At 60.9% G+C, this 22,244-nt stretch overlaps 10 protein-coding genes across 10 annotated transcripts; 5 read left to right on the top strand and 5 right to left on the bottom strand.

Moving 5' to 3' along the window:
- Positions 1 to 451: 451 nt before the first annotated feature.
- BDZ90DRAFT_221334 (PLP-dependent transferase) lies at positions 452 to 1,908 on the bottom strand (the record flags this gene model as incomplete). The annotated part of the gene is made up of 2 exons (XM_025504470.1): positions 452 to 1,447; positions 1,540 to 1,908. The coding sequence occupies 2 exons, from the start codon at positions 1,906 to 1,908 to the stop codon at positions 452 to 454; spliced, it is 1,365 nt and encodes a 454-aa protein (XP_025361273.1).
- A 1,029-nt stretch (positions 1,909 to 2,937) lies between these two features.
- BDZ90DRAFT_232794 (hypothetical protein) lies at positions 2,938 to 5,972 on the top strand. Its single transcript, XM_025506387.1, has 4 exons — positions 2,938 to 3,368; positions 3,461 to 4,158; positions 4,236 to 4,495; positions 4,566 to 5,972. The coding sequence occupies exons 1-4, from the start codon at positions 3,017 to 3,019 to the stop codon at positions 5,803 to 5,805; spliced, it is 2,550 nt and encodes an 849-aa protein (XP_025361274.1). The 5' UTR covers positions 2,938 to 3,016; the 3' UTR covers positions 5,806 to 5,972.
- A 92-nt stretch (positions 5,973 to 6,064) lies between these two features.
- On the bottom strand, positions 6,065 to 6,481 carry BDZ90DRAFT_260927 (hypothetical protein; the record flags this gene model as incomplete). Its single annotated transcript, XM_025508318.1, has 1 exon — positions 6,065 to 6,481. One exon carries the CDS (start codon positions 6,479 to 6,481, stop codon positions 6,065 to 6,067), a length of 417 nt encoding a protein of 138 aa, XP_025361275.1.
- Positions 6,482 to 7,062: 581 nt separating this feature from the next.
- BDZ90DRAFT_232795 (putative monosaccharide transporter) lies at positions 7,063 to 9,453 on the top strand. The gene is made up of 6 exons (XM_025506388.1): positions 7,063 to 7,451; positions 7,537 to 8,228; positions 8,303 to 8,434; positions 8,518 to 8,606; positions 8,678 to 9,017; positions 9,096 to 9,453. Exons 1-6 carry the CDS (start codon positions 7,149 to 7,151, stop codon positions 9,397 to 9,399), a joined length of 1,860 nt encoding a protein of 619 aa, XP_025361276.1. The 5' UTR covers positions 7,063 to 7,148; the 3' UTR covers positions 9,400 to 9,453.
- Positions 9,413 to 11,558, bottom strand: BDZ90DRAFT_232797 (riboflavin synthase domain-like protein). Its single transcript, XM_025506389.1, has 2 exons — positions 10,264 to 11,558; positions 9,413 to 10,164 (listed from the first exon to the last, which is right to left on the bottom strand). The coding sequence occupies exons 1-2, from the start codon at positions 11,480 to 11,482 to the stop codon at positions 9,485 to 9,487; spliced, it is 1,899 nt and encodes a 632-aa protein (XP_025361277.1). The 5' UTR covers positions 11,483 to 11,558; the 3' UTR covers positions 9,413 to 9,484.
- Positions 11,559 to 11,709: 151 nt separating this feature from the next.
- BDZ90DRAFT_232798 (alpha/beta-hydrolase) lies at positions 11,710 to 13,421 on the top strand. The gene is made up of 2 exons (XM_025506390.1): positions 11,710 to 12,404; positions 12,497 to 13,421. The coding sequence occupies exons 1-2, from the start codon at positions 11,757 to 11,759 to the stop codon at positions 13,286 to 13,288; spliced, it is 1,440 nt and encodes a 479-aa protein (XP_025361278.1). The 5' UTR covers positions 11,710 to 11,756; the 3' UTR covers positions 13,289 to 13,421.
- Positions 13,092 to 16,491, bottom strand: BDZ90DRAFT_232799 (hypothetical protein). Its single transcript, XM_025506391.1, has one exon. The coding sequence runs from the start codon at positions 16,147 to 16,149 to the stop codon at positions 13,432 to 13,434; it is 2,718 nt and encodes a 905-aa protein (XP_025361279.1). The 5' UTR covers positions 16,150 to 16,491; the 3' UTR covers positions 13,092 to 13,431.
- Positions 16,492 to 16,804: 313 nt separating this feature from the next.
- Positions 16,805 to 18,366, bottom strand: BDZ90DRAFT_253309 (alpha/beta-hydrolase; the record flags this gene model as incomplete). Its single annotated transcript, XM_025507790.1, has 3 exons — positions 16,805 to 17,150; positions 17,271 to 18,124; positions 18,254 to 18,366. 3 exons carry the CDS (start codon positions 18,364 to 18,366, stop codon positions 16,972 to 16,974), a joined length of 1,146 nt encoding a protein of 381 aa, XP_025361280.1. The 3' UTR covers positions 16,805 to 16,971.
- Positions 18,367 to 18,601: 235 nt separating this feature from the next.
- On the top strand, positions 18,602 to 19,742 carry BDZ90DRAFT_232802 (glutaredoxin-domain-containing protein). The gene is made up of 3 exons (XM_025506392.1): positions 18,602 to 19,271; positions 19,348 to 19,428; positions 19,487 to 19,742. The coding sequence occupies exons 1-3, from the start codon at positions 18,612 to 18,614 to the stop codon at positions 19,721 to 19,723; spliced, it is 978 nt and encodes a 325-aa protein (XP_025361281.1). The 5' UTR covers positions 18,602 to 18,611; the 3' UTR covers positions 19,724 to 19,742.
- Positions 19,743 to 20,068: 326 nt separating this feature from the next.
- On the top strand, positions 20,069 to 21,630 carry BDZ90DRAFT_221183 (PLP-dependent transferase; the record flags this gene model as incomplete). Its single annotated transcript, XM_025504461.1, has 2 exons — positions 20,069 to 20,182; positions 20,251 to 21,630. The coding sequence occupies 2 exons, from the start codon at positions 20,069 to 20,071 to the stop codon at positions 21,628 to 21,630; spliced, it is 1,494 nt and encodes a 497-aa protein (XP_025361282.1).
- Positions 21,631 to 22,244: the final 614 nt, after the last annotated feature.

Below are 22,244 nucleotides of genomic sequence, written 5' to 3' on the forward strand. Positions count from 1 at the left end.
GACCAGCCAGCTACAGAGAACGAGGCACCCCCACACCCAACACACAACCACCCTTTCCTAAGCCCTGATAGGTGACCAGCCAGCTACAGAGCACAAGACATCCGCCGCATGCTAGTCTGAGCTTAGCCCGCCGGCGATATGACATGCAGCTCATAGACAATAGCGAGGCAGATGCGCTGCGCCTCGACCACAAGTGGCTCAGCTGAGACCCGCTCAAGGAGCATCGAAACCTCAGCTTGATCAAGCGTAGTAGAGAGAGAATGCAGGCAGCGTCAGCAAAGGTCGACGTTGCTCTTCGTTGCGAATCGGCCGACTGCATCGTATCGATTGTCCGTCTCGCGCAGGTTCAAGGTTGCGGATTAGGAGCATGTCGTATTGATATAGAATGTACAGTAGTCGTGTAGTGTAAGAAACGGGGCAAGCCCATTCATCGTCCCCTCGCACGCGCCGCTCAAACGCCCACCTCTGGAACGCTCTCTCCGACCTCCTCCCAGCACGCCTCAACGGCCCTCTTCAACCTCATGCACGCCTCCTCAAAGTCCTCATCGGCCAACTTGCTGAAGCTCACACGCACGTACTTGGTTCGCTGCGGGAGAGGGAGGAAGACGAAGCCCGGCACAGCAAGCACGCCAGCAGGGACAGCCTTTTCGCTGATGAAGGCCATGGTGTCTGCCTTGCTCTCGGGGAGGTTGAGCTCGAGCCAGAGGAACATGCCCGCTGTGGGGGTCTCGAAGCGAGCGAGGCCGGGCTTGCAGAGGATACGACGCGCACACTCCTCAAAGCGTACAGCCTTCTCGCGGTACATTGCCGCTGTACGGTCTACGTGCTTGTAGAATCCCTCTGAACCCCAGTTGCGGAGCAGCGAGTAGATGACGACCTGGCTGAGCCCGCTCGGCTGCAAGTTCGTGTTGGCCGTGTGCGCGTCGACGGCGTCGAGGATGTAGGCGGGGCCCATTGCGAAACCCACGCGCAGCCCGGCGCCGATGAGCTTGGAGAAAGACTCGAAGCGCACCACGTGACCGTTGCCCCACTCGTAGTCCATGCTCCAGTAGCTGCGTGGGCGTGGGCGATCCACGGCGGACGAGGCGGGGGCGCCCGCGGTGGGGTACTCGAGGTAGTAGTAGGGGTCGTCCTCGAGGATGGTAAAGTCGTGCTTGATGGCTTCGCGCAGCACGCCCTCCTTGACTGCTTCGGTCTGCGTGGTTCCCGAGGGGTTGCCGCCCGTGGGAGACGTGTAGAGGCACTTGGGGCGGGGCAGGTCCTTGGTCATCGGAGCGCTTTCCCAGTTCTCGAGGATGTGCTGCAGCTGAGAGACGATGATGCCATCGCGGTTGGTGGGTACGGGGACGACGCGGCAGCCTTGCGACTCGAGGGCGGGGAGCACGCCGGCGTAGACGGGGTCCTCTGCGAGAATGACATCTCCGCGGTCCATCATTGCTTCGAAGGTCTGGGAGAGGCGGGGCGGGGGGCAGCGAGACGAGAGTCAGTCATACACGCTCCAAATGGGTTCTCGCGCCACGCTGCTCGCTCGCATCTCACCTTGATGATCAGATCCTGGCTTCCAGCCCCCAAGTTGAGCCTCCAGTCAGGCCCAATGGGTCGGTTATGAGCGCGAGCTTGGAACTCCATGAGCCATTGAACGAGGCCCGTAATACCGGGCGTGAGGCCGTAGTTGAGAGCCTCGGCGAGCTCTTCGCCGTCGACCTTGAGCTTGACATCCTCGCCATCTGCGCCCTGCGTGTCGATGGTGAGTGCCTTGAATGGGAAACTCTTCTCGTTGGGCTTGCCGGCGAGGAGCGAGATCATGCCGGGTACCTTTTCCTTGGGGAACAAGGTGCGAATCCCTGCTGCGGGGCGAGTACGGGCACGGTGGGAGAGCTTGACGCGGCGCTGCTCATTGCCAGGCATGGCTTGGCGGTGCGAGGGCGTCTTGGAAGACGAGGCGGCGTGGTTGCCGTTCGTCGTTGGCTGCTGGTGCTGGTCCATGGTAATGGCCATTGTGGGCATTAAGAGGGGAGGCGTAGAGGAGGGAGAGGAAGGGACGAAAGGAAGGGGAAAGGTGGTTATGCTGCGCAGCGCTCCCACACGATTATGTAGCCATCCAAGGTTGGCGAGTACTCTCGTTGCTCTCCTTGAACGAATTCGAAGAATCACCGCACCAGACGCCCGCACGCCCGCACGCAGAGTCAGCGTCGAGTCGAGTCCGCTCTCCATCGGCGTTTTCCTATCAGAGCCCGAAAAGAAATGTATGTGCGTCGGGTCTTGCTGACACGGGGCGGCCCGTCTGTCTGTCTGTCTGCCCGCCCCGCTGGCCCTTATCGGAAGGGGGGCGCCCAAAGGTCACGCTACGCTGCGCCTTGGCAACACGAAATGATCGTGGCGCGCTGAGTGAGCGGGGGGAGAGGGGGCTCATGGGAGCTCGGGGTCTCGTCGAGAGACGTGGTGTGGCGTGGTGTACGAGGATGGCTTCCCCGCATTCACTCGATTCGAAAGCACGATGGATCACGGATGGCCGTGTGTGCCCTTGTCACGCGGCAGCCACTCGCCCCTCGGAGGATGATTAGCCTTTCGATCGCGCCCGCCGTGCCTGAGATCACCCACAGCCCACCGAGCGCCGCCTTGCCCCTCCCCGCCCTTGCCTCGCACCACGCCATCCCACCAATTAATTGGCTTCCATGCTACGTCGTCGTCGTCGTATCGTCGTCGCAACATCGTGGCCGTGCGTTTGCGTGCGTGACCCTGCTTGCGTGCCCCCCCCCCTCCCCCTCCTGCCTCGGCCACTTTTTTTGCCGTCGTGCGGCGGCGAGTCAAACGGAACGGAGCCACGCATCACGACGGCCCGATCCCACAGTGCGTGTGTGGCCGTGCGGACGTGCGGGCGGACGGGCCGTGTGGGGACAACGCTGATACGAACGACTTTTGCACTAGCTCGTGGCCAGCCGCCCCTCCCCCTGGCCCTCCTTCCCATTAGTACCACTACGATACGACAGACGACGACGTTGCTGCGCGCGCCATCATGGACCTCGTCCATGCGCCCGTGGCTGGCGGTCAACCTCGCCCCCTCGCGCAGGCTTCGCACGCTTCGCCCTCGTCTACGTCTACGTCGTCCCTCGCTGGCGCTGCGTCCACTTCTCCTGCTTCAACACAGGGAGTTGCGACGGGCATTGCTCCAAAGTCGACGCAGATATCGTCGCCAGGGAGCGGCAGCGCAGCCGTAGCCCCCGCAACCGCAGCTGGACCATCTGCGTCTGGCTCTGCGCCTGGCACAGCGTCTGGCTCGCAGAGTAAACCACCACCACCTCCTCCTGCTGCTGGCACAAAGACGACGCCCACGATTCGCAAAAAGAGGCTGAGTTGCTCCGAATGCTGTGCGTGTCTGCGTGGGCGTGGGCGTGGGCGTGGGATAGCGAGGTTTGTAAGCGCAAACCACTTACCAAGCCGCCCTCCTCTCCGCCCGCAGTCCGGCGCAAGCAACGCTGTGTGCCGCCATTCCCCTGCATCAATTGCCGCAATCGCGGAGTAGCTGACCAATGCAGGCCGCCTCCTCCCATCCCATCATCCAACGGCGCCAATCGCAACCAGCATCAGCAGCCACGTCGCCCCATCAATGGCCGCACAAACTCGTCCGACGCTCAGGCGCAACGCCAAGTGCGCTTCCAAGATAACGACAAGAAGAGGCGAAGATCAGAGACCGAGGAAGACTCTGCCCCGTCCGGTCAACATGACTACTACGACGACGACGAGTACGACGAGTACGAGTACGAGTACACCGATGGGAGCGACGAAGGCCAAGACGCAGAGCAGAGCACCAGCAGCGTCGCCGTCGCTCAGCAGCCTGAACCGCTGCCCAAGATCATGAAGCGACCTCGCGCAGGGACAGGATCGTCGGCTACCTCCTTTGTGGGCGACGCAGGGGGGAGAGCGCCGGAGTACGTCAACCAAGATATAGGATACCAAGGGCCAGGCGCGCTGGACGCCGTGTCCAACTTGTCCGGCTTGACTCGCAGCACCGGGATGTCCCCGCGATCCCTCGAGTGGAATGCGCTCATGGGCAGACCGCATCCGAGCCACATTCAAGAAGAACTGCGCCTCATTCTCGGTCCATACCCTAATCTAGAGACGAGGATGGGCTATTGCCAGTTGTTCCTCGACAGATTCGTGAGTCCGCAAAGCGTGGCGCCATATCTTCTGACACATCGCTCATCGCTGCCTCTCTCCTCGCCGTACATGTCCAGAACTGGGCGCGCCATCCAATCGACGAGCAGCATGCCCGCCAAGCATGTTCCATCGACTTCCAGCTATCCCCGGACCACGCATCGGTCACAGAGCGCCTACCCCTCCTCGCCCTGGCCCTCGCCATCATGAGCGTAGGCTCGATGGAGAGTCCGCAGCAAGGATTGAACGTCAAAGTACACTCTGAGCACCTTTTCTTCCTCTGTCGCAAGACGTTGACTCTCTGCGAATTCTTGGGCAAGTGCGATATCAATTCGTGCTGGTGAGTCGTGCGAGCGAGGAGCGAGACGACGAGCTTTGACGCGGTCTAAACATCTCTCTACACCACGCAGGGCACACTGGATCGCCGTTCGCTACCTCGACATTCGTCGCGCATCCCGCGCCTGTTGGCATGCCGTCGGCGCTTGGATCCGGCACTGCCTTGACGTGGGACTCCATCACCGCGAGCCCCTCGAAGGTGAAACGTCCATCGAAACCGCCAAACGCCACGCCTTCTGGTACTACGTCCTCTTCAACGAGCTCGAGTGGAGCTTCATCTTTGCTCGCCCAGCCTACTTCAACCCTAGCCTCCTAATCGAGGTGCAGCGCGAGTCTCTGGACTTCCTCGACTTTGCAGAGCGAGAGTTCCAGCTGGCTCGCAACGCCTTCGTCCCCTGCTTTCGCGCCCTCGACGAGGCCTTCACCTGGTCAAAGAACCGCCGCCGGCACACCGATGGGACCACCAAGATCGAAAAGGCAGACCAGTCGATGCAGCGCTGGGCCAACGCCTTGCCCTCGATCCTCCGCTTCCCGCCCTACGCCCCCGTCGACAACAAGCTCGACGCCTTCTTCCCCAAGCTGCGCTTCTACCGCCATGTCCTCACGGGCCTCCACCACCTGCACCGCGGCCTCCTGCATCGTCCCAACCTCTTTGCCCTCTTCGAGTCACAGCTCTCTGTACCGGAGACGGACCCTATCCGCACCTCCGCCACCATCTGCATCCAGACGGCCACCGAGGACATGCGCGCGCAACGCCTCGCCGCCGCGCAGCTCAACGACGACGAAAAGGGCCAGGCGTACGCGGCGGGCAACCTGCCCTACCACACGGCGACGGTCCTGCTTCTCGGTCTCATCCTGGACAGCAAAGGCGGGAAATGCATAGCAGAGGAGGACCTGCGAGAGAAGTTCGCCTTCATCTCCGACGTGGCGAGGGACAATCTGCGTTTCTCCCAAGCTCCGTTAGCAGGGCACACTCCGCGCTTCCTCGACGTGCTGCAGGGCCTCGTAGGCAAGCTGGGTAGCACAAACGAGGAGCACATGGCGCAGCACTCTGGTCACACGTCGCCTCAACAGTGCAGCGCGTCGTCGGTCCTCCCGGCGCTGATCAACGAGTTCGAACGCATCTTCGACGACGATCAGCAGCCTAGCACTGCGGCGGGTGGCGTGCCCGGGTTGACGCCGTGGGACTCCTTCATGAGCGGTGGCAGCGGGGGTGGTGGGGACAGCCTGAACCTCGCGCCTGCGATGAATGACTTCAACGATGATCCGGACGCGTGGCTTGCGCTGCTCAACGGCATTGTGGGTTCGGCGTGAGCGAGTTGGGAGAGGGGGCAACGGGGCGGTGTGGGAGGCAGGGAGAGCACACCGGGTCGGCGTTGATTCGTTCGCGGCGGTGCGCATTCATTGTACCATTGGTCGGTGGGCGACGGTCCTCTCTTGTACTATCATACGAAATCGCGAATCGACTTTCCATTCCTGCGCGCCCTCGCACCTCGCACCCTCGCCGTCAGTGCATGACGGCCTCGCGATCCCCTTGAGACCACGCAACTGCAATGCTCCACGTAAGCATCTTTCACCCGCCCTCTTCGCGCACTAGTGCCACCTCGTAGCGCGAGCCAGCGATGAAGGCTCGCTCCGTCCCGCCCTTGATCCCCTCTCCCGCAGGGTAATGTTGATTCGTGGCCGCAGCCGTTAGACTGGCCGTCTCCCCTCCTTCGTGGATCCAGGCGCGAATCGAGCTGGTCATGTGGTGCGTGTCGAGCCGCGACGCGATGCCGAAGAGGGCGTCGATTGCCTCCTTTCCCTTGATCGTCTCACGGCCGGTGATGGGCATCGACACCTCCGAAGAGCGAGTGGTGGACCACGCAGAGTCCCACAGAGCCTTGTCGCGCACGTCGATGGCGTGGCAGGCGCGGATCACGGCGTCAATTACGGCCTCGCGGTCCGTGAGGCCGGGTAGCGAGTGGGGGTAGAAGTTGGTGGTGGACATGTTGGCGTGCAAGTAGTGGCTGCCGAGATGACGGTCCGGACTGCCTGCGTCGCGCTACTTTTCTACCCCATCGTCTTGGGTCATCTTAGCATGGCGTGACGGCCAATGGCGAGCGGAGTTCGGCTCATTGTCATCGCGCCGCCGGCCGAGGGTGGTAAGCTGATCTCGCTCATACGCGCGGCGCGGCCTGTGAGAACACGCTCCGTGATTGCCATCGAAGAGCAGCGTGGTCATATCAGAGACTGTCCATTTGCTATCAGGAGTTTTTGATGCTAGGAAGACATTGCGATCATCTTCCCAGCAGCGTACGAGGTTGGGCCTGTCGCCCACCCTGCCCCACGCCACGCTTCTTTCGGCAGCCAACTTGCACGGCATCTCACGGCACGCTAGTCGCACTCACAATTGGTACCCTCCACTCCGCTCACGATGCCGCATGCTTGGCACACATCGTCATCCCTCGTAGCTTTCGCCATGGACTTAATCGGGCCGCCCTGACGAATCTCGGTTTTCTTTACCGGCTCACACAAGCTCCTCGTCCCCTCATGCCGCACGTCATGCTCCCGGCATCTTAAGCGACAAATCTCCGAGGGCCCCGCCTGCAGCGGCTCGCCGGCGTCCAGAAGACGAGAGGCGTGCGAGAGAAAAAGACACCGCATTGATGGCGAGAATGGCGAGAATACCGAGTTCTCTTCGCGAGGGGGCTCCACAAGATCGTCCAACCTATAAAGATGCGAGGGCACACGACATGCGATTGAAGCCCCACATCCTCCTCCTCTTCTTGCCCGCCACCATGTCCGCGTCTTCACCCCCAATCAAGACCGACCAGGCCAAGGAAGACCTCACCCCGCCTACCGTTTCTCGCACCGTCTCAATGGCAAGTGGGCACCATGACACGGCGACACCGCACCACGAGACTTCCAAAGTCACCACGCGATGTCTTCTCCTCATGTCGACCGTCTGCTCCGGTGGTGTGAGTACGGCAAGTGGCGTACGAATGGCTCTCACCCCACGCTAACACTCCACTCGCGCCCCTTGTCCGCGCCTCGCGCCGCCAGTTCCTTTTTGGGTACGACATCGGGGTCATCTCGGGCTGCCTCATCATGAAGGACTTTGTGCTGCGCTTCGGTGGCGAGCAATCCGCTTCGGGCGGCTGGGAGCTGCCCGCCGACACGCAAGCAAACATCACTGCCCTGCTCGGTGCAGGCACCTTCTTTGGTTCACTGCTCCAAGCTCCACTCTCCGACTGGCTCGGACGACAAAAGAGCATGATCCTCTGGTCACTCATCTTCGTCATCGGCGCAATCATTCAGACGGCGACCGAGACGGCCGTGGCGCAGTTGATGGTGGGAAGGCTCATCGCCGGCTTGTCAGTCGGAGCACTCTCCGGCCTCTGCCCCCTTTACCTCGGAGAGACGGCGCCCAAGGCCATCCGCGGCATGATCGTGTCTGGCTACCAGCTTCTCATCATCACGGGCATCGCCGTGTCGTACGGCATTGCCTGGGCAAGTCAGACGGCTGAGAACTCGTCGGCGTCGTGGCGCATCCCCATTGGCCTGCAGATGCTTTGGGGCCTCATCCTCTTGATCCTCGTCCTCTTCCTGCCGGAGTCGCCACGCTGGAGGCTACAGAATGGACAGATCGAGCAGGCAAAGGCTACGATGGCTTCGATGCGCGGGATTGCGCTGCATGACTCCCCTCAGGGACCGCGAGGCGACCATGCCATGGAGGCAGAGTTCGCAGAGATGGAGTGAGTGTCGCGCGTGCGGCGCGTACAGCGCGAGCCTTGTGTACACACGCCACTGACACGCCGCGCCCGCACAGAATGTTCATCGCCAAGGAGCGCGAGGTCTTCAAGCACTCCAACTACGTGACGGCCTACGCCAAGTGCTTCTCGCTGGATAGGCAGCTGTGGCGTCGCACATTGCAGGGCATGCTGCTCCAGACTTTCCAGCAGTGAGTGGGCGCCGCGAGCGAGAACGATGCCGCCGAGCTCGGATCGTAGCTCACTTCTCACTCCTGACCCCTCGACACGTCAGGCTCAACGGCCAAAATTACTACTACTATTACGGCCCCACCTTCTTCTCGTCGGCCGCTCTCGCCCTCAACAGCTTCCAGATTCAATTCAGTGAGCGCGGCGCACGCGGAGCCTGCTCCTCATTTCCCCCGCTAACCTCTCCCAACCCACCTCACGCCTAGTCCTCGGCATCGTCTCTCTCATCTGCACTTTCCCCGCCCTGTACACAATCGAGCGCGTAGGACGTCGCAATCTCCTCCTCTTCGGCAACACCGTCTGCTTCATCTGCGCATTCATCGTCGCCTTTGTGGGACACTACGCCATCGCTCCCGCGGGAACGCCGCAGGATCAGATCACTGCCTCGCAAAAGTCGGCGGGCAACGCGTTTGTGGCTTTTGCCATTATTCACCTCGCGGCGTACAGTAGCTCGATTGGGCCTGTGCCTTGGGTGTACCTGAGCGAGAGCTTCCCGCAGGAGGTGAGGGCAAAGAGCATTTCGCTTGGGGCTGCGGCCAATTGGTTGTGAGTGTGCGCTGCGCTACATCATTGCCATCCTTGCTCGCCATGCTAACTCTCCCCCACGCCGCGCCGCGCACGCAGCTGGAACTTTATGCTCTCCTACTTCTCTCCCAAACTCTCCGTCCAATACGGCACCTTCATCCTCCTCATCTTTGGCAGCATCGTCTTCACCTCGCTCGTCTTCACCTTCCTCGTCCTACCAGAGACGCGCGGCCTCACCGTCGAGCAGGTAGACGTCATGTACGAGACGGGCGCGGCCAACCGTCCCTGGCGAACGTCCAAGTGGGTGCCACCCGTGGGGGACTCCAATCGCGGGGTGTTGGGTGCTGGTACGGGTGGGGTGACGAACAAGACGGGAGAAAAGGCGCGAGATGATATGGCGTGACGTGACGTGGCGTGGCGTCTATAGCGGCATCTATTTGCAATGTACCATCTTGCCATCCATCGCCCTCTCTCCTCGCTGCGCACGCTCAGCTCCAGCACTCCTCTCTCCATCGCCCACCCGCCTCCAACCTCTCGCTCACAAATCGCTCAGCCTGATCGCGCTCCAATCCTCCGTGCTCCTCCGCGATATCCAAGACGGCCTCCCTGACCCCCTCGGGCATCTTCCCCGAGGACCCGCAAATATACACCCACGCCCCCTCGAGCAAGATCTGATCCCACACCGCCTCGCCCTGTCGCCGTAGCACATCCTGCACATACTCGCGGGCGCCCTTGCGCGGTTTACCCTCTTGATTTGTGCGACTGATAGCCCAGTGAACCGCTACGTGTCCCTGCGCGTGTAGCTGATCCCACTCGTCGCCGAGCAACTTGTCATCGCGAGCAGAACGACAGCCGAGGAAGACGGTATTCCTCTCCTTTCCCCCTGCTCCACGCGCGATGCGCTCCAGGATGAGGCCGCGAAGGGGAGCGACGCCCGTTCCCGGGCCGACGCAGATGATGGGCGTGGAATCGTCGGGTGGTAGACGCAGGATCGTCGAGGGACGGAGCTGGACTGGTATGAGCGGGGTGGTGGGGTCGCTTGGGTCGAGGGAGGCAAGCCAGCGCGTGGCGACGCCTCGCCGTGGTGTGCGGATGCGCGTGCGATACTGGACGATGGCGACTAGAAGCTGGATACGGCGAGGGGTCAGCGAAGGGGATGAGGCGATGCCTGGCGTGAGAGGGTTGGGGGGGAGTCGTGTGGTCAGCTCAACCATCCGCGCAGTCAGTCTCGACGCTCTCGTGCCACACCACGGCACGCCGCACGCACTGAATTCTCGCTCCCTCATCTCCCCACCAAGGACCTCTGCCGCCCTTGCAACAGGTAACTGCACACTCCTAAACTCATCGAGCACCTCCCATACGGTGCGCTTCGTCCTCACGCCGTACTCCATGGCATCCTCGTATCCTTCACCCGGGGTGCAGAACTCCGCCAGCTTCTCTCGCTCGACATCGCTCGTGGCGAATGGTCGCAGCAGGGGGAAAAGTGAGGGGCGCAGAGCGGAGAATGGGGTGACGTGGTGCTGAATGTAGTCGAGGAGAGTCGTCTGCGACTTTGTCGCGGTGGGTGTAAGGGCGGGCAGGGAGATGGCCCGCTGCGATTGCGTGTCCCAGACTTGGACGAATCGATCCTTGTCCTTTGTCCAGCCTAGACGATCGAGGAGGGCCAGACAGCTCTGCAGGTCGTTGACTGGGCGTAGTGCTGCGACGTCGCCCGCGATGAAGTTGAGGTCCGGCTCTTTGTCCGTGGGCACCTCAAATTCGAATAGACGCACGTCTTGGAAGTGGTCGGGCGAGGTGAGCCGCTCATTCTTGACGAGGCGGAGCCATCGAGTCGTGGTCGAGGCGGCGGGGGCAAGGAGCTGCGATTCGTCGCCACACTCGTCGAGTAAACGCAGCTCCAACGTCGGCGGCAGGGCTACATCATCTGGCAGTATCTCCATACCCAAGGGCAGGGGATATTGCGCATTGAGCCTGTCGAAGAGGGCTGCGAGAAAGGGCTGATAGGTTCCGTCGAGGCCGAGGTAGTGCTGCTCGTCTCCTTCCCCTCTCTCGACCTCTTTCGCCCCCAAATCTACGAGTCGCTTCCTCATCATGCGCTCTGGCCAGCAGAAGCGCGGGTAGCTGCTATCCCCCAATCCAAAGATGGCAAATTGCAGTCGTTGAAGCGTCGAACCCAGGGGCAGGGATGAGCTGAGCAGTTGGCTCCACAGCGAGGTGGCCGAGGGAGGGAAAGAGCCGTTCCCTGCTGTAGCTACGAGAAACACCACGACATGACCACCACCACCATCACCGTCGTGCTCGATGAGGTCGTCCAAGTGTACCCGCTCTACATCGTCTATTCTCACAGGGAAATGGTTGCGCTGAGCCAATCTGCCGCACCGATAGGCCAGGTCTTGAGCTGTCCCTGTGGCTGATGCGTAGATGATGCGTAGACGCGGGCGTGGGGCGGTGCTGGCCTCTGCTGCGTCGACGAGGCCATTACTCATCGTCGAGTGCGATGTGCTTGCGTGCGTGCTTGCGTGCGTGCGTGCGATTGAGGCCTACTGGAGATGATGAAGTGTGAGGCAAAGCAAGAAGCCTTTCTCAGGCACCTGAGCAAATCCAATAACGCCCCGCCCGCCCTCCACGCTACGCAGGACGGAGAGGGGCGGAAGCAGGCCAGTGGCGGCGTCATTGCTGTGGAGCTGTTGATTGAAGCTCCTCTTTGCCTTTGTGACCATCACACTAAATTGGCAAATCAGCATTGATCATCACCCCACGATGGCTGCTGCCATGGCCACGTTCTCACGCGCATGGCTCATGGCCATCCTTCTCCTCGTCATCACCCTCGCAACGGCGTCGACGCCATGCTCAGCCGGTGTCATGTTGCCATCCACCTGGCCACTGGGCGGCATACAATCATACCTCGCTGATGCAGTGGCCAACGTATTACGCCCACCACCCACACTCCCAGCAATGGGTCCCATCCAAACGAAAATTCAGCGAGTTCGTCGTTTACGCGATGCACGCTCCTACACCCGACAGCGTGCCCGCCTCCTCTCGGCAGCACGACGCCACCCATCCCCCGCTCACGGAGACATGGCAATCAATGCCCTCTCCTCTCTCCACTCCCTCCTCGAATGGGAAGACGTCGATCTCATAGTCCCAGACACGTCGAAACGCTCCACTCTCCTCGCACTGGCAAAGATGTCCTCGAGCGCATATGAGAGTCCACCGGGTCCACCCAGCTGGGAGGATGGGTTCGAAGGGTGGAACTTGACAGAGAGCTTTGGGTGGGTCGAAAATGGCATCCGAGGGCATATATTCTCCAATGGACCGCAAAACGATACCATCGTGATGGCCCTCAAGGGGACCAGCGCAGGCATCTTGCCCGGTGGAGACGATACCGGGAGGAGAGATAAAGTCAACGTGAGGCAGCGCGCCAATCGCATGGTCAGCAATGTCTAGCTCTATGAAACTCACGCTTCTCTCCCTCTCTCACCACTCTCGCACCCCGCCAGGACAATCTCCTCTTCTCGTGCTGCTGCGCCCGCGTCTCATGGACATGGTCGCCCGTGTGCCCCTGCCCCTTTTCCTCGACTAAATGCTCACAGCCGTGCCTGGAGCGATCCCTCCTCACCGAATCCTTCTACTATCCGCTCATCACCGACCTCTATAACAACGTCTCCTACGCCTACCCGACGTCACAGATCTGGGTCACGGGACACTCACTGGGGGGAGCACTCAGCAGCTTGATCGGCATGACCTTTGGCATCCCAGCCGTGACATTCGAAGCGCCCGCAGAACGGATGGCGGCGAGGCGATTACACTTGCCCACTCCACCGCCCATGAAGCACGACAACGATGCTACTTCAGGCGTGCCGCGTCTGCCCATCACTCACGTCTACCACTCGGCAGACCCCATCCCAATGGGCACCTGCACTGGCTCCTCCTCGCTTTGCGGCCAGGCAGGCTACGCAATGGAGTCGCGCTGCCACGCGGGGGATGTGGTACTTTACAATACGACGTACTACCTGGGTTGGTCGGAGAATATCGTCAAGCATCGCATCGCGACGCTGGTAGATGACTTGCTCACAGAAGATTGGGGGGATCGCGTGAGAAGGGAGAAGGGGAAGAGCGTCAAGAAGGGGGGCAGTGGTAGGGCGTCTTGGTGGCCATGGAAGGGAAGTAAGGGCAAGGACAAGGATGACGAGTGGTTAGACCGCATCGGCGAGGTGCCCGAGTTGAGCGATCAGAGCAAGTGTCAGGATTGTCTCGACTGGGAGTTTGTGGATCGGGACAAGACCAAGTGAGGGCGGCAAGATGCATTGCTGCTCTCGGTCACTACGCGTCAACGTCCCGCTCCTCATGTTGTACCTTGTAACGAATCGATATGACTATTTACGTGTAGGCCTGCCTTGTCAGGCGCCCACTGCTACATCTCTAGCGCTGCGCCTCACGGCAATCTCGGGCTGCCCCACATCGTCCACGCCCCTCCTGCCGCATCGCCCCTCAACCGGTCCTTGCCCACAAGCAGCAGCGCCGTCTCCATGAACCACTCGTTGCGCTTCAGGTAGTGCACAACGACGGTCCCTCCCCTCATGTGGCCGCGCGCCGCATCGCCGTGGTGCAAATAGCGTTGAGAACGAAGCTCGGCCAGCTCGATGCTCGAACCGTTGGCTAGCGGGAAGCTCGTCGCCGGATACGGAAGGGGCAAACGCTGTGAGCGCTCGCGGCTAGCTGTGAGGTGTTCCTCAGCCCACGGCACACGTTGCCGCTTCCTCGGATCGTCACGATCTGCTGCGCCGCCAGTCAGATGCCTGAGAGCCCCAACAAGGGGCAGATGATCGAGCAGCGCAGGCGTCACGGGCTGCTCATCCTCGCTGGCCGCCTCGTCGACGACGATCTCGCTTGCGTCCTCCTCGTCGTGCCTACGATGTGACGCGGGCGACGAGTCATTGAAAGGCGCGTAGATGGTCAAGTGAGAATCCGCGCTCAGCCTCCAGTCCTCCATGATCCGCGCCGATGTAGCAGCCACGCCGCTCGACACCTTTCGAGTCGACGGGAACTTGAGCCGCTCATCGTCGCTCTCGAAGAAGACTTCGTGACGATCCACGCTCGCCTTGGGCTGCCCATTCTTCCACCCAGACGCAGCATACATCCCTCCACCCTCGACGAGCGATTCGAGCTCCTCCTCGATGGTCAAGTCCTTCTTGCGCGGCTGCCATTTGGTATGCCACTTGGAGACAGTCGAGTACCACTGCGCTGCCGTCGCGCCTCCTCGAGCTCGAACAACATGCTCTGGCAGGCCGCGCTGCACCTCAAGCTTGATCTTGGCCACCTCGTCCGGGAACAAGTAGCCATGAGAGTAAGCTGTTCCTGCCTTCGGGTGGTCGTAGATGTAGCATCGCTCCGATACGTAGTGGATCTCGTGAGAGCGAGGATGCTGTCTCATCCAGCGCGCCGTCTGCGTATCCTCTTTGCCCGATGCGTGAGACGCCACCACAGGAGACGTGGCAATGTAGTCGACGAGGTCGGCAGAGATGGCGTAGGCCTCGCCGCCCATGAACCAGTCCTTGATGAGGTAGCCCCAGTAGGTCAGCTTGCGCGGCGCCACGCGAAGGTGACGCTCCAGCTCCGAGAGGACGATGAAGGCGTCGTCGTCTGCTTTGCCTACGTAGTCTGCCCTCTTCCAAGCGACGTCGTGCGAGCCGCCCTCGCCGCTCGCTGGCCGCACGATGGGAACCGTACCGTTCTCTGCCGCCCACTGGAACCAGGCGTGCGTCTTGCCCGCTCCTTGGTTCTCCTTGATGTCGAGGATGACAATGTCGTTGTACATTTCCATCTCCAGAGCGATGCGACGCGCAAACTGCTTTCGCGGTCGTCCCAGGACAAACTTGACTTGGACATTGGCCAGAGGCTCACCTGACACCGGGTCGATGGGCCTGGTATGCTTGGCGTACGTCTGGCGAATCGCAGATCGGCGGTCAAACTTGGAGTCGACGGTCATGACGCCCATGATGACGTCAACGGGCGCGAGTGAGTCGGCCACAGCATGAGGGAAGACCTGTTGCTGGGCACAGAAGCTTCGCCAGGGCTTTGGCTGTTTGTCAGGGTTGAGGATGAAGATGATGAGGAGAGTAGTTGAGGCGATGAAGGCGGCAACGAAGAGGAGGGCGGCAATGACTTTGGCTGGATGGTACGAGGTGAGGCACGTCTCTAATGAGCGGCGCATGTGGGGCAGCAATTGAGAGCGAGGCGACTTGAGCATAGCTAGGGAGAAGCGACGTTGATGGTGATGTTGCTGCTGCTGCCAAGGGCGGCCAGGATACATGGCCGTTGGCGTCTTTGGTGAAGGTATGCTGTTGTTGGTTTCAATGCGATGATAGCCCTTTGATCTACTCAAGAAGCTCGACCATGGCGCAGGAGGTCGTGCATAATCTTCCTCTGCTACTCCTCCGTCTATGGATGCCGAGGCAGTGGCCCATGATGGCACCTTCTTGTGATGGCGAGACGGTGGGCTCGTTTCGTGGTCCATCGAGATGACGGCATCACCTCCTCCTGCATCGGTGAATGGCGTCGATGTCCTGCTAGGGCCACCCGTCGTTGACGAGGATGCAGACGCAGAAGGGTACAGGAAGGCCGCCCTCTCGCCATCATCGTTGCTGCCGTTCTCGAGGTCGAGGGATGACTTTTCCTTTGGAGCTGATGGCATCTTTACATCCGTCAGTTGCTGCAGCAGCGGCTCAAAGAAGTGTTGTCCACTCGTCGATGTCGAAGCAATGGATCTACCGCTGCCACTGTCTCTGCGGTCGACGGGCGCGGAGGGCGCTCCCCTGACTTCAGCGCGGGATGATGGTCTTAATGAGAAGAGGGAGGAGGATGTTGTGGGTGGTTGATATTGCGGTAGTGATGGTGGGGATGATGCTGCTGATGATGATGATGATAATGATGCTGTTGCTGCTGTCGCTGATGCTGCTCCTGCTCCTGTCTGTCCGTCATTGTGGTTGTTGTTGTTGTGATTGGACGACATTGCAACGCTGCTCGCTCTTCGATAATCGTCTTCGTCGTCGTCGACGTTGGAGTTTGCTCGCACAAATGGATGACGAGGAGAGAGGGACGAGGGAGAAGAAGACGAGGCGACGCCGTGCAATCTCATCGGCGGCGGCGGCATGATGATATGTAGGCCCTCTGCTTTGCTCTTGCTCTTGTCTGACTCTCTTCCCCACGTACGGCGGCAGCTGTCCCTGGCCCTGCCCTGATCAGATGAGAAGCAGGCGCCTTCGGGCGTTGGTTTGGCTGTGCGTCCGCGGTAGGCGGTGGGCGGTGTTGGGGACGAAGGATAAAGAGCAGCAGCAGCAGCAGCAGCAGCGAGCAAAGAGCGGCCTGGAATAGGCTATGTTTGCTGCTTGCCCGCCGGAGGTACAGAGAGGTCAGGCGGCGCACACTGAGTGCGGCTTTCTCTCGTCAAGTCGAGCGATGGAGCGGATGAAGCGATGAAGCGACGACGACGAGGCAAAGAGTTGCATCAACGAGCGAGGGGCGGCGGCGTCGGAGACAGCGGCGGCAGCAGCAGATCCTGATCCTGGCGATCCAGGCTGTCTCTGTGCGCTGCCGCCCCAGTCTGGACCAAGTGTGGCAGCAGGCAGCGGAGGCAGGCGGGCGGATGGACGGATGGATGGGCTATTAGCGTCCCAGCGCCACACCAGAGGGAGCCTCGTCCAAGCGTCGAGCGTCGAGCGAATTCAACTCCGTCGACGTCGCTGCTCCCACGACGGTGGACATCGTGCAGAGCAATCGCTGCCAAACGGGTTAGTCGGTGGGCGTTTGTTTAGGCGCTTCCGGTACATTGCGATAGAGATGCGATGCGTCCTACAGCCTCGCATGATCGCATCATCGACGCTCTGAAAACATCAATCTCTATTCTAGTCAAAGCGTGCTTGCGTGCGTGCGAGCCCCAATCTTTCCGTACGAAAGATACGATCCACGTTCTCTCTCACTCCTGCTTGCTAGCGCTGTCTAGTCCCACGACGTCTCGAACAATGTCCACAATCCCCTCTCCCACCGTATTGTGTCCACCGCTCTCGGTCCTGACCAGAGTCACGCTAGGTCCAACGCCCCCCACTTGAAATTGCTCGATACGAGCCCACCCATTGATCGTCGTCGTCTTGACCCCTCCCTTTGCTAGGACGCGCGAGTCCAAGAGGCTCGCAGAGAGGCGTGAAGCTTCCAGCTCGGACGCAGGGACGCCAGCTGCTGCCGCTGCCGCTGCTACGTCTCCTTCGTTGCCCTCACGCCGCCCCACGTCCGACCTGAGGATAGTGTCGAAGAGGAGCTCCCCATGACTGTACGGAATCACCTCGTCATCCGTTGCGTGTGAGATGATGAGGTGAGGCCATTGCTGAGGAGACCCGTGCTTGGAGGAAGCGCTGAGCGTAGCGTAGAGGGAAGGCAGAGCGCGATCGGAAGCAAACGTCGTCTTGAGACCCCAATCCAGCAGCTGATTGGCAAAGGGAATGTAGAGGGCAGGCGCCAGGATGGGGATGATGCCGCCGATTCGATACTCTGCCACCAGTCTTCTCAGAGAGAGGTAAGGTGCAATGAGGACGAGTGCCTGTGGGGGTTGCCCAGCCTTGGTCAGACGCTCGACGATGCGTGAGCCTACGCCTGTTCCCAAGCTCTGGCCCACTACCAGGACGTCTTGGTCGCCTCGCCTAGCCTGTACCCAGTCCCAAGCCGCCTGAGCATCGAGTATTAGACCTTCCTCCGAGGGACGGCCCTCCGAGTCGCCAAATCCTCTGTAGTCGATGGCGAGGACATTGGCCTGGAGTCGAGCCGTGAATTGAGCGTACGATGCTGTGCGAAAGGGAGCAGCTCTGTTGGCTGCGTTGCCGTGCAGGTAGATGACAGTAGGTCTCTCCTTGATCGCTTGGTCGTAGTCGCCCTCTGAGATGGGGGAGCTGTTGGAGAGGGGAGACGGCTGGTGGGCACGATGGTAGGCGTCGGGGAGGATATGCCATGCTCCGATAGATACGCCGTCGGACGTCGTCAGGCGGAGGTTGCGAGCCTTGCCTGGTGCGATGCCGTACTTTTCTGGAGCATTGAAGTCGGGGCTGAAGGGGTAGTTGAGACGGTGGAGGAAGATGAAGCTGTGAGGGAGGCGTGCGCGTGGGCGCGGGCGTGGGCGTGGACGTGGGCGTGGACGTGGGCGTGAGGTGGGATCGTTTTGATCAGCTCGCACAGCGCTGTGTCATGGTCATCGGCCCGCCCGTACTGACTGCCTCTGAAGACCCGGGTGCAAGAGGCTCAAGGCAAAGACGAGGTAGCCGGCCAGGGCTACGAGGGGAATCAACTGAGCCTTGACAAGGAGCGACGATGACTTGGTAGACATAGCGCAGAGACACGCCCGTATTGATTGGAATGGTATCAAAGGCAAGAAGGGCTACGAGACGGGCTAGGCGACACCACGAATAGAAGAGGCTTCATGCCGGCGTTCAAAAGAGTGGTGTGCTTGTGAGTCCATGAACGGGAGGCGCGGCGCGGCACGGCACGGCGCCGCCCCGTCGGAGAAAGAGAGAGAGAGAGCATGACGCCCAACCACTTTGTTGCCTCTCACGACCACGACCACAACCACCAATGGCACGACTGTCCATCGACATTGAGAGGGGAGTAGGCGTACAGAAGCCTGGCTTGACCGGCAACTCAGCTAGCGCGACGCCTGCCCTCTCAATCCTACGCCGGCGAAAGGGCATCGTCCTCATCCTCGCCATCTCGCTCACCCTTATCCTCTTCCTCAATGCATCGACGCTGTCAGCAACGACGTCGTCGTCGTTTCGATGGATGAAGGATTCGATGAGCCCGCCAACCAGCAATGCCGCCGTCACTTCACCATCTCCCTCGCCGTGGTCACCACCGCCGCCGCAAGCGAAGCCTTTGCCAGAAGGCCCTCTGCCCAACGCACATGGCCTCGACGTTGCTCAAGCTGCGGCCATCGAGCAGGCCCACGCTCTCGCAGGCGGCTCATTGCCGGGCTCTGGCACGGATGCCCTGCGCAAGTTTGCCGCAGAAAAGGGACTACCAGCCGATGCCCTGAAGTCGGTGGTCATTGACCCCAACGCCAAGCCATCCCATGCGGAACAAGTCCTCGTCTTCCTCCAAGCGCTCAGCAACCCGACATACTCGGTACCATCGAGTGAGAGCGAATGGCGCAAGCAGCTGCTGCCAGAGACTGCCGACGACTTGAGACGGACATTGAGCCAAGTCGAGCTCGATGGAGGAAAGGCGGATCTCGAGCTGGTGCGCAGTAATGGTGTGGCTATATGCTAGAGAGTTGCGCTTGCTAATCTCCCCTCACTCGTCCACTCGCCCGCAGTTCAAGACGAGTCGCCCACGATGGGGTTTGCTCCACCAATCTCGTCACCCACTCACCGTCTTCAGCAAGTCCTACTGCCCTGTGAGTGGGTTGCGCTGCGGTGCGAGAGGTGCGAACGCTCACCTCCCCCCCCTACCAGTTCTCCAAGCGCGCAAAGCAGCTCCTCAACTCAATGGGTGCAACGTACACCGTCTACGAGGTCGACTTGCGAGATGATGCCCACTCCCTGCAAGCTGCTCTAGCTGCCATCTCTGGCCACCGCACCTTCCCCACCGTCTTTGCCCGCGATCAGCTCCTTGGAGGCAGCGACGACTTGGCTAACCTCGATCGACTCAAGATCTTGCCTGGTCTTCTCAAGGGTGCTGGCGCCTTGTGATCGCGGCGAGATGCCGCCGTGTTTTCTCAATGTTTATATCTATTCTGCCCATCGAATCATGACCCTCTGCTCCTCGATGACTGCGCTCGTAAGACAAGCTTACATGCGCTGCTTGGCTCGAGCGCAACGACCGAGCCGGAACTCCCGCAACCTGGAGACGGAGAGCACGGGCCCTTTCTGAAGAGACCCTCCAACGTATCGATTCCTCACGCTCAACCACGCTCCAACGTTGCACATCTCACATCACCATCGCACATACATTCCATCGCCACCCTGCGACTCTTTCTTTGCTGCATGTCATCTCAATCACTCCGCATAGTCTATCGCCAGCCCCGCACCCCGACCATGGATCTCGCCGCACCCGCGGGCCTCTCGCAGCGAGGCGACAAGAATGCCGCCGTTGTCAATGGCTCCCTCAAGAACCTCCTGGAGATTTTTCGCGATCAGTACGATCCAAAGGTGAGCGGGCGTAGGCAAGAGGCCTTTAATTTATATCCTCGCTCACGCTTCTCGCGCCTCGCGCGCAGACGAATCCCTCTGGCATCGTCATCGTGGGCGTGGCGGACAACTCGCTGATGCGCAAAGAGGTTCTCCGATGGATCAATTCCGATAGATTGAAGCTACAGCCCGCCGAACTCACCTACGGAGACCGCATCTTCTCGAGCACTCGCCTCGTCAACGCGCTATGCTCGCTCTTCAACGAAGTGCCCATGGGTCTCGACACAGAAAAGCCTAAGCTCATCAAGCAAGTCGTACCGGATGACATCGTCGTGGGCAGTGGGGCTACAGGTATCCTTGACGCCCTCTTCACAGTCCTCTGCAACCCGGGAGATGGCGTCTTGCTCAGCGTCCCCTCGTACAATGGCTTCGACCACGACTTGACTGCTCGTGCCGAGGCCAAAATCATCGAGGTCCACACGCCGCTGCCCGAGGCCTACGACCCCGCGCACAAGCCTCAGCAGCCATCGCGAGCATTCACGCCGGACACCGTCAAGGCGTACGAGGACGCACTCGCTCAGGCACGCAAAGACGGCGTCAAAGTAACGTCGATCCTCGTCTGCAACCCGCACAACCCCACGGGGCTAGTTTACCCTCGCGAAACGCTCGTCGCCCTCGCAAAGCTTGCGGCAAAGGAGTCGCTTCACCTCGTCGTCGACGAGATCTACGCTCGATCTGTATTCTCGTCGCCTGACATCTCAGACGCCGACGCCACTCGTTTCCACTCGATCCTCACCGTCGATGTCGAAAAGGAGGCAAGTCTGCCCCGCGCAAACGTCCACGTCGTTTCGTCCATCTCCAAGGACTTTGGCGCCAATGGCTTCCGACTGGGCGTCTACGTCAACCAAGGAGGCCAAGATGTAGTGGCTGCTATGTCCTCACTCGGCATCCTCTCGCAAAGCAGCTCGCCAGCGGGCGCGCTTTGGTACCTGTGGCTTGAGGACCGAGCCAAGGGCGGCTTCCTGCCCTACTTTTTCGCAGAAAACCACCGCCGCATGACCATCGCCTACCGCTACCTCACCCAGTGGGCTCAGCGTCAGGGGATCGGCTACGTGGCCGCCAACTCGGGTCACTTTGTCATGCTCGACTTGCGGCCCTACCTCGGCGTCAAGGGCGGTGACGACGGCGACGACGCGGCACGCAAGGCCGAGACGGACCTCTCGCAGCGCTTCATAGATGCTCGAGTGTTTGTGGCCCCTGGCGCGCAGTATCACCACCCTCAGCCGGGATGGTTCCGCTTCACCTTCTCTCTCGAGCTCGGCGCCGTCCGCGTGGGTCTGCAGAGGATGGAAAAGGTGCTTGGCCTCGAATCACAGACGGAAGCGGCGCCCGACGTCGAGCGTGACGCCATCCCGCTGCCACCCAGTCTTCAAGCCGTAGTCAACCAAGACCTCGGCGCAGAGCGGTAAGTGCGGCGCGTGCAGTGCCAGAGACAAGACGACTGGCCGGCCCCGTGTTAACCAAGCTCACTCGCTCCCTCCCTCCGCCCGCACAGCCCTACACCCACGCTCGGCGGAGAGCTGCCTGACGCACAAGTCCTCACCGCCATCTCACAACGACAAGTCGACCCGCTCGTAGCCCTCGTCTCCGACGGACCGGCCCGCAAGACGCACCGCGTTCTCTCGAGCATCGCGCACAACATCCTCCTCTCGGCGCTTGCTCAACCGCACCACATCGACGACCTCGTCACCTTCTTCCTCTCTCTCATCGCACCTATCCAGCGCGCCAACTCTGCCCTCGTCGGCTTCGAGCGTGAGCCCGAGTTCCTCAAGAGCGGTATGCGCCCTGCGGAAGGAGCTGGCCAATCGCTGCTCGAGCACATGGTCGCCGAGATCCACATGGCATGCCTGCAGCTCAGCACCAACGCATCGACGCCTCACCCAAAGGACGCGCAACTCGACGCAAATTACTGGCGTCGCGCAGTCGTCTACGGTCTTATCCTGGGCCGCCTTTTCGCCAGCGACCAAGCTGAAGTGCGAACGCGCAGCTGGTCAGCCGTAGAGGACCTGCTCGTGAAATCGCT

The sequence above is a fragment of the Jaminaea rosea genome (assembly GCF_003144245.1).
Source record: "Jaminaea rosea strain MCA 5214 unplaced genomic scaffold BDZ90scaffold_9, whole genome shotgun sequence".
NCBI lineage: Eukaryota > Fungi > Basidiomycota > Exobasidiomycetes > Microstromatales > Jaminaea > Jaminaea rosea.

What these genes read in the sequence shown, in the direction of transcription:
- BDZ90DRAFT_232794 (XM_025506387.1), top strand. Translation starts at nt 3,017, where the DNA reads ATGGACCTCGTCCATGCGCCCGTGGCTGGCGGTCAACCTCGCCCCCTC. An exon ending in AGTTGTTCCTCGACAGATTC is followed by an intron (nt 4,159 to 4,235) that starts GTGAGTCCGCAA and finishes GTACATGTCCAG; the next exon opens with AACTGGGCGCGCCATCCAAT. An exon ending in TGCGATATCAATTCGTGCTG is followed by an intron (nt 4,496 to 4,565) that starts GTGAGTCGTGCG and finishes TACACCACGCAG; the next exon opens with GGCACACTGGATCGCCGTTC.
- BDZ90DRAFT_232795 (XM_025506388.1), top strand. Translation starts at nt 7,149, where the DNA reads ATGGCGAGAATACCGAGTTCTCTTCGCGAGGGGGCTCCACAAGATCGT. An exon ending in CGACCGTCTGCTCCGGTGGT is followed by an intron (nt 7,452 to 7,536) that starts GTGAGTACGGCA and finishes TCGCGCCGCCAG; the next exon opens with TTCCTTTTTGGGTACGACAT. An exon ending in GGGGCTGCGGCCAATTGGTT is followed by an intron (nt 9,018 to 9,095) that starts GTGAGTGTGCGC and finishes CCGCGCACGCAG; the next exon opens with CTGGAACTTTATGCTCTCCT.
- BDZ90DRAFT_232797 (XM_025506389.1), bottom strand. Translation starts at nt 11,482, where the DNA reads ATGAGTAATGGCCTCGTCGACGCAGCAGAGGCCAGCACCGCCCCACGC. An exon ending in GATGAGGGAGCGAGAATTCA is followed by an intron (nt 10,165 to 10,263) that starts GTGCGTGCGGCG and finishes CTCTCACGCCAG; the next exon opens with GCATCGCCTCATCCCCTTCG.
- BDZ90DRAFT_232798 (XM_025506390.1), top strand. Translation starts at nt 11,757, where the DNA reads ATGGCTGCTGCCATGGCCACGTTCTCACGCGCATGGCTCATGGCCATC. An exon ending in GGAGGAGAGATAAAGTCAAC is followed by an intron (nt 12,405 to 12,496) that starts GTGAGGCAGCGC and finishes GCACCCCGCCAG; the next exon opens with GACAATCTCCTCTTCTCGTG.
- BDZ90DRAFT_232799 (XM_025506391.1), bottom strand. Translation starts at nt 16,149, where the DNA reads ATGCCGCCGCCGCCGATGAGATTGCACGGCGTCGCCTCGTCTTCTTCT.
- BDZ90DRAFT_232802 (XM_025506392.1), top strand. Translation starts at nt 18,612, where the DNA reads ATGGCACGACTGTCCATCGACATTGAGAGGGGAGTAGGCGTACAGAAG. An exon ending in GAAAGGCGGATCTCGAGCTG is followed by an intron (nt 19,272 to 19,347) that starts GTGCGCAGTAAT and finishes ACTCGCCCGCAG; the next exon opens with TTCAAGACGAGTCGCCCACG. An exon ending in TCAGCAAGTCCTACTGCCCT is followed by an intron (nt 19,429 to 19,486) that starts GTGAGTGGGTTG and finishes CCCCCCTACCAG; the next exon opens with TTCTCCAAGCGCGCAAAGCA.